General features: G+C 35.8%; 1 protein-coding gene across 1 annotated transcript in view; it reads right to left on the reverse strand.

Annotated features, from left to right (window-relative positions):
• Positions 1 to 3,066: 3,066 nt before the first annotated feature.
• LOC137639381 (uncharacterized) overlaps positions 3,067 to 9,048 on the reverse strand; it is a 76,650-nt gene continuing 70,668 nt past the window's right edge. The window contains exon 2 of the mRNA XM_068371656.1: positions 3,067 to 3,949. Coding sequence (XP_068227757.1) covers positions 3,067 to 3,949 — 883 coding nt within the window. The remainder of the gene's footprint in view (positions 3,950 to 9,048) is intronic.

Genomic DNA, 9,048 nt, shown 5'->3' on the forward strand with positions numbered 1-9,048 from the left:
AAACATAACGAGCGAGTTTTCTAGTTCTTCATATATAGCGTACAGTCTCAAGAAATTAAGAAAAAAAATTCGAACTTGTGTAGGAAGCTTCTAATAAGTGTGTTTATAATGCGAAAAGATGAATGAACAAGGAAAAAAACTGTAAAAATGAAAATATTCAATTTGCAATTAAACAACAAATTAGAGAAGTAAAAACTTAATGCATATAAGTAGTTAAGAGAACTCAAGACCACAAAATTATGATCTAAGGATCAGAAACTTTAGTTCTGTATTTATCAACTTTCGTGATAAATAGCAGAGTCATCGGGTTAAAAGAAAATCAGGAATATGCACCACTGAATATTAACAAGCATGGCGGCAAAATATCTAAAATAAGATTTCTTATTTTTCAAAGAAAGACAAAATTGAATTGTGCGAAGGGACTTTTTTTGCCAACCCAGCTTGATGAGATTACAGTGCAGATGTTCAATGCAATCGAAAGGGAAAAAAATGTAACTGTTGATGTAAATTGTTAGCTAAACTTGCAAGAATAATGACTAAAACCATGAGAAATGGGTATACAAAGAAGTTGAAAGATATATATATATATATATATATATATATATATATATATATATATATATATATATTATATATATATATATATAATTATATATATATATATATATATATTTATATATATATATATATATATATACACACTATTTATTGCTACATGCACATATAGTTAAAAATCTTGAATATATAATTACATATATTCATATATATAGATATATATATATATATAAATATAAATATATATATATATATATACACACATATATATATGCAGTATATATATATATATATATATATATATATATATATATGTGTGTGTATATAAATGTTAGTTCCAAAGTATAATTTATATAAATATATACATTATTATTATTATTATTATTATTATTATTATTATTATTATTATTATTATTATTATTGTCAACCTGTTCCACATAAAAAGGAAGATCATTCTACAATCTGTTCACAGCTGGAATAAAACTAGAATACTGTGTAGTGTTGAGCCTTAAGATGGAGTAGGAAAGATTGTTAGAATCAACTGTATAAACAGAAGTCCGTACAGAATGGTACAGCCTATAAAGATCCGAATGCAAAGGATGGTCAGAATTATGAAAAATCTTATGCAACAAACTAACTGAACGATGGCACCAGAGATTAATATCAAGATTATAAAATTATTAAGAAATTTTATAGATCTAAAGCTTTTGTCCACCAAATTTCAATATTGATATATACAATAAACTATTTGCGTGATTTTCCTCATATTTTTATATAATACCAATGAGAGCTTTCCACACGATTAAGAGATGCCAAGTCCATTTCTTTTAGCGAGGCATATTTGCACCGACTCGCAGCGGTGCCCTTTTAGCTCCGAAAAGTTTCCTGATCGCTGATTGGTTAGAATTCTCTTGTCCAACCAATCAGCGATCAGGAAACTTTTCTGAGCTAAAAGGGCACCGCTGCGAGTCGGTGCAAATGTGCCTCGCTAAAAGAAATTGACTATAGTGCAAGAGATCATGGCTTGCATTTTTAAGTGCAATTTCGATCTAAACCGAACGAATGAACTTTCCACACTAAAAACCTACACAGTTACCAAAATCTTTTACATTATTTGCGCCTTGATTCTAATGGTAAAATTGTCCCTTGAGTAATGGCACTGTGAATTCTTTAAAAAAAAAAAAAAAAAAAAAAAAAAGTGAAGATTCCTTGCCAAAAGTTACCAGAGCCATAAATGATGAAGATGGAAACTTTCACGGCAAGAAAATGCCACATACATTATAAGTGGAAATAATAAATTTTTGTAGGGATTGAGCGAGGGAAATAGAGGCGTTTCAAACCAAAGGAGGGAAATATAAAAAGGCTGTCACCATCATGAAATCCATCACCAGGAAAATTACCCGGACTCGGTTCTGAATCAAGTTAAGGGTTATCACCTCGAAAAGGAATTGATTTTAGCGTCGCTACGCCATTTTCTCTTAGTCCATTTGAAAGATCTTATTTGAAAATCGAAACCTTTATAGGACCAAGACAATTTAAATTTTAAAAGGGTCTCAATATGTAAGACGAAGATGGAAATAGAGAGGAGATTAAATCTTTGTGGGTCCCTTAGGAAAAGAAAATTATGATATAATCTTAAGAAACCTTGATTTTTTTATGTTTAGCCTGTAATTTCAGCACAAAATATGTGTAACTTACAAGTGGAAATTTGCATCCAAAAAAATTTCTCCTCACCTATCTACTTTTCAATATCGCTATCCATATTTTTGAGTAACTCTGTTACTAATAGGAAGTTATTGCTTTTGCACTGGATGATGTTCACCCAAACTTATACCGCCAATCTAGGGCAAGCAAAAATACTGTTTCCGGGTATGTGTTGCTCCTAATTGCTTGAAGTACTATTATATTAATATCGAAAACAAGAAAATCAGATTTTCTTTAAATCATCCATCCAGATCTTTTCTTTCGTTTTTCTTATTAATTTACTAAAAATAAATAACTTCGCATTCCAATTATATTCATAGCTAGAAATTTTGCATGCTTTCCTAAGTGACAAGACAAAAAAGAATAACTAGTAATACTAATTTTTGTGTTCTGATTAAACAATCTTCTCGTATCCCAACGATAAATTTTCAAAAATATAAATTATGAAATTTGGAATAACAATGTTAATACTGTTGTTGTATGCAAAACCACACACTTGTAGAGAAATAAAACACTAGATTCATGTAATTGAACAAAGAGCCCAATAATTGCGCTTTAAGATAGGCCAATATTATGGTTGCAAACCTATTGTTAATATCAGTAACAACTGTCCGTTTTAGTCTGAGGTAGGAAAAGGAAGTGAACCTGCACTCTTCCTTTGGGACTTCTCCATTAATGGTCTCTTCTAGTCTTCCTTTGAGACATTTCCAATACTCTTCTCTTCCTTTGAGACCTCCCCAATACTCTTCTCTTACTTTGAGACCTCTCCAATATTCCTCACTTCCTTTGAGACTTCTCCCAATACTCCTATCTTCCTTTGAGACTTCTCCCAATACTCCTATCTTCCTTTGAGACCTCCCCAATACTCCTCTCTTCCTTTGAGACTCCCCAATACTCCTCTCTTCCTTTGAGACTCCCCAATACTCCTCTCTTCCTTTGAGACTCCCCAATACTCCTCTCTTCCTTTGAGACTCCCCAATACTCCTCTCTTCCTTTGAGACTCCCCAATACTCCTCTCTTCCTTTGAGACTCCCCAATACTCCTCTCTTCCTTTGAGACTCCCCAATACTCCTCTCTTCCTTTGAGACTCCCCAATACTCCTCTCTTCCTTTGAGACTCCCCAATACTCCTCTCTTCCAGTATGACGCCCCCCGCCCCCATAGCCCTTTCTTCCTTTGAGACCTCCCCAATACTCCTCTTTTCCTTTGAGACCCCCTCCCCCCAAATACTCCTTTCTTCCTTTGAGACCTCCACAATACTCCTCTCTTCCTTTGAGACTCCCCAATACTCCTCTCTTCCTTTGAGACTCCCCAATACTCCTCTCTTCCTTTGAGACTCCCCAATACTCCTCTCTTCCTTTGAGACTCCCCAATACTCCTCTCTTCCTTTGAGACTCCCCAATACTCCTCTCTTCCTTTGAGACTCCCCAATACTCCTCTCTTCCTTTGAGACTCCCCAATACTCCTCTCTTCCAGTATGACGCCCCCCGCCCCCATAGCCCTTTCTTCCTTTGAGACCTCCCCAATACTCCTCTTTTCCTTTGAGACCCCCTCCCCCCAAATACTCCTTTCTTCCTTTGAGACCTCCACAATACTCCTCTCTTCCTTTGAGACCTCCCTGATACTCTTCTCTTCCTTTGAGACCTCCCTGATACTCTTCTCTTACTTTGAGACCTCTCCAATATTGCTTCCTTCCTTTGAGACTTCTCCAATACTCCTATCTTCCTTTGAGACCTCCCCAATACTCCTCTTTTCCTTTGAGATCTCCCCAATACTCCTCTCTCCCTTTGAGATCTCCCCAATACTCCTCTCTCCCTTTGAGACGACCTCCCCAATACTCCTCTCTCCCTTTGAGACCTCCCCAATACTCCTCTCTCCCTTTGAGACCTCCCCAATACTCTTCACTTCCTTTGAGACCTCTCCAATATTCCTCCCTTCCTTTGAGACTTCTCCCAATAATCCTCTCTTCCTTTGAGACCTCCCCAATACTCCTCTCTTCCTTTGAGAATCCCCAATACTCCTCTCTTCCTTTGAGAATCCCCAATACTCCTCTCTTCCTTTGAGAATCCCCCAATAGCCCTTTCTTCCTTTGAGACCTCCCCAATACTCCTCTATTCCTTTGAGACCCCCCCCCCCAAAAAAAAAAAATACTCCTTTCTTCTTTTGAGACCTCCCCAATACTCCTCTCTTCCTTTGAGACCTCCCTGATACTCTTCTCTTCCTTTGAGACCTCCCTGATACTCTTCTCTTCCTTTGAGACCTCCCCAATACTCCTCTCTTCCTTTGAGACCTCTCCAATATTGCTCCCTTCCTTTGAGACTTCTCCAATACTCCTATCTTCCTTTGAGACCTCCCCAATACTCCTCTTTTCCTTTGAGACCCCCCAATACTCCTTTCTTCCTTTGAGACCTCCCCAATACTCCTCTCTCCCTTTGAGACCTCCCCAATACTCCTCTCTCCCTTTGAGACCTCCCCAATACTCCTCTCTCCCTTTGAGACCTCCCTGATACTCTTCCTTTGAGACCTTCCCAATACTCCTCTCTTCCTTTAAGACCTCTCAAATACTCCACTCCAATACTCCTCTCTCTCTTTGACACTTCTTTAATACTCTTCTCTAATGTCTGGATTGCCTTAATGACCTCGGGATCAGAGCCCCATGCGAAAGCACACAAAGACAAGAGCTTCTGGCCGGCCGGGAGTCGAACCCTGGTCCAGGAAACTTGTATTAACATTTACATACCACTTGGCAACGTCGTATATCAATGTTGATACAAGTTTCCTGGACCAGGGTTAGACTCCCGGCCGGCCAGAAGCTGTTAACTGTGTAATTTCGCCTGGAGCTCTGATCCCGAGGTCGTTAAGACAATCCAGACATTAATGTATCGAAAATATATGGCTTATTTGAATATGAAAAACACGTCTAAATGTGCAAAAATTATAGTACATTATATATATATATATATATATATATATATATATATATATATATATATATATATATATATATATATATATACACATATATAAAATATATTGTTTTTCTTAAAGGGGCGTAATAAAAATAATGTTGAAACCGCTACGTCATTCAGCCTGTTAACTGAAGGGATAAGCAAATTTATAGAAAGCTTCCACCACACCTATCGCTCCATATGCAATGATAAAATGGCTGACCTCGGCTGTCAAGTCTTTCAACAAGTCTTGAACTCGGTAGGTAAATATCCCCCTCCACTGGACTCAAACATACAAATTTGGACTCTCATGCTTCATTTATCTTAATGGAAGTAGGCCAGTAATTCAGTTTAACTAGAGCTTACCAAGTCCATCAAAGTTTCACCATGGTAAACACACATCAAAACTTTTTATAGTTCTATTTTCTTCCAATAACCTTATTTCTTTAATCTAGTTGAATCTACTTCCCTTCTTTGCATTCATTAACAAACTACACTTCCGTTGACAGTGGATCAGTCAATATCATCGTATATCGCAACTCATGGTTCTAACTTTCAAAGTTTCTGTTTCTAACTTTACTTTCAGGACTTCCTGCAACCTTCTTACCTTTCCCATCGTACACCTCATGTTACTCTCATTGCCAATTTTAACTTTCAAGCACCTAACCGAGTTGTGGATTTTCATCCTAGTATCATCAACATAAACCTTTCCATGTTTTATCTTTATAGCTATAATTATTTTTAAAACCCTGATCTAAATAGTAACCACTTCCTCTTTTCAGAAGAATTTTAGAAGTATGCTTTATCAACCTACGTTCATGACACATTATCCTATCCTCAGTGATTTTGCACCTATATCTCCTATCCTAATTTTTACTCCTAGACCTATTCCCTTTCCCTAACGATAAGCTTAATAGCTGTAAATATTTAGAGAAGGAAGTCGTATTTTCCCTATTCTCTTTTTTTAGTTGTAAAAGTGTTTAACCAAAAAAAAAAAAAAAAAAAAAAACATATCCATACTACCCTTAACTACTATTACACAACTTTTTGTGAATTTATTAATGAATGTCCTTATTTTTCTTTTTTAAATTGGTAGACTTATTAAAATAAAAATTACACACAAGGAAAGAAATAGATCAATATTAAACCGGAAAAAAATTAATTTTCAACTTAGGTCTCAAAAGATTAATGACATCCAAAATCAATAAAAAAAAAATACATAAGCTCATGAGCCTTTAGAATTTAGACTTACACTGACTCCGCTCAAGTTTGCCAAATAGATCCAAAAATGTGACCATGCTGCCGGATGACACCAACTTAACGAGAGATGTGAAATGTTTAGGAAGCAGACGAAACCATAAAAGAAAAAAAAATAGTTCTCCAAATCGTCTCGAATGACAACATTTAAAAGTTGAGAAATTTGGACGGATCAGACGTAATAAAGAAAAGGACGAGTGGGAGTTTCAGGACACTATAAGGACGAACGAATGGTGAACAAATAAAATAAAATTCTAACATTTTTCATTGTGAGAGCAAAAGCTCAAGAAAAAAAAAAAGGAAAAACTGGAAATCGCTTCCCTTGATCTAGAGATTCTTTCCATGGTTCCCGCAGCGAAAAGTTTTGGCGAGGCAAATATTACGTCGCAATTCGCAGCTTCTTAAACATCATAATCTTTGCAAAAGATGAGGAATGAAAGGGAAAACTGGGTTGCTAGAAACTTCCAAGAAAATATCAACCAAGATGATTATGTTTGGGAATAGAAATATTTTAGTTAGATACTTTGATAGTTAGGTTTCTTTTCCTGGCAGTTTACAAATGTGTATTAATAAGCTAATTTTATGATAATTATATAATAGTTATATCAAGAATAACACATCTATATATAAAAAAATCGGACTTTATATCAGTTTAGTGAGATCGGTGTTACTCTATGGACACGAGACATGGTATGACAATGAAACAATCTCCAATAGATTTAGTAGATTTCAGAACAATCCCCACAGAAGGATATTGGGGGTTAAATGGCAGGCCATGATTGGAAATGAAATAAGATATTACTCGAGTTCCATATGTCGATGAGACCATGATGAGGGGTAGATGGAGATGCTTTGGGCATGCTCTTCGCACTCACCAAGAGAGATTAGTTCACCGAACGTTCAGTTGTGCTCCACAAGGCACTAGAAGAGTTGGAAGTCCCAGGCCTACATGGCTGAGGACTATGAAACGGGAAGTAGATATGCTGATGAATGGAGAAGTTTCGAATTAAAAGCTAAAGATAGAGATGACTGACGAAACCTAACCGAGGCCCTTGGCATCAATTGGCATTGGAGATGATGATGATGATGGTGATGATGATATATATATATATATATATATATATATATATATATATATATATATATATATATATATATATATATATATAAAATTCAAGAGAAATTCATTTTTTTTATTTATCTCAGAAATCAAATGTTTCTAACAACACTAAAATAGATCTTAGAGGAAGAGAAATAAGTGTGCGAGAGTGTACCTGCAATCAAGAGAACTCTACCCCAAGACAGTGGAAGACCATGATACAGAGGCTATGGCACTACCCAAGACTAGAGAACAATAATTTTATTTTGTTGTGTCACTCTCCTAAAAGAGCTGCATTTCATAACAGCAAATGATGTTCAATTTTAGGTTATTGGGTAATTAGCACGAGTGACTTTACAGCGATTATACACATCCCTTCATTAAAACAATTCAAACGGAAAATTGCACTAGGCTTAGACAGTTATTAACACTTAAGTTCCTAAGAGCAGTTCACGAGCACAAACAATTATACTATCACTTCAGTTCCTTAAGAACAGTTCAGTACAAATCAAGTAATAATACCACAGGGAACAGAGATGCCTAGAACAGACATCAAAACGTATGGGAAACTTTACTTTTATCAACCTTCCGAAGGACGATCGATTGTAGCCAAACCTCCAGAGATAATGTTCGACTTTTCGAGTCTATTAAAAACTATACTTTATATACCCAAACACGGGAACGCTTTGACAGTTAAGTGTCATGTGGTAACCACACCAAACCCCGGACTCAAAATGCTCGTAAGGATGTTTGCGAATAAAAGTACTTTGTTTACATAATTTCCTAATACATTGGTAACGTGTTTGCCTTGCATTCGCATGGCGACAGATGGATCCCAGCCGGGACCGTGAGTTTAAACTGTTTACTGAGGAGGCCACTGCTCTGTTTGGGCACCACAGTTGGTGTTTGGACTTGCCCAGCTGACGTTCTGGTGAGCAACTATTCTCATGAAACTGGAACTGAAACCAGACACCTTTAACCTTTAAAATGTTATTCATTTCCTAAAAACCTTTTCTTGAAGAAACTGATCATCATTAAGATATAACTTAATTTCTGATTCCCAGCTCTTCAGATGAGGTCACTTCCGCTCTTAACTTCCACGTATTATCTACACACGGACAAACATACATACATGAGTTATTCATGCATCCCTAAACATAGGGCTATCGAGTGTGCATATCTACGATGACATTTTACGTAAATGACGCTGTAATAAATAATGCTAGAAAAAAAAAATAAGCGGAAAGCTGAATAAATTCCACATATATAGAATAGATGCAATCAATAAGTTTTCCAGGACATTTTTAGCTGAATGACGGAAAAAATAATTTTTGATATGCAAGTCAATTTTCCGATATTTTTATTTTGCTATAGTTTTCCATTTTCTCAAGAATACCCTTTTAAATATCATATGCAACTTGAATATTGCAATCAAAAATAAAGAAAAAATATAAGTGAAATCAAATTATAATTTCATTTCACAATC

This window comes from Palaemon carinicauda, chromosome 4 (genome assembly GCF_036898095.1).
Source record: "Palaemon carinicauda isolate YSFRI2023 chromosome 4, ASM3689809v2, whole genome shotgun sequence".
Classification (NCBI taxonomy): Eukaryota; Metazoa; Arthropoda; class Malacostraca; order Decapoda; family Palaemonidae; genus Palaemon; species Palaemon carinicauda.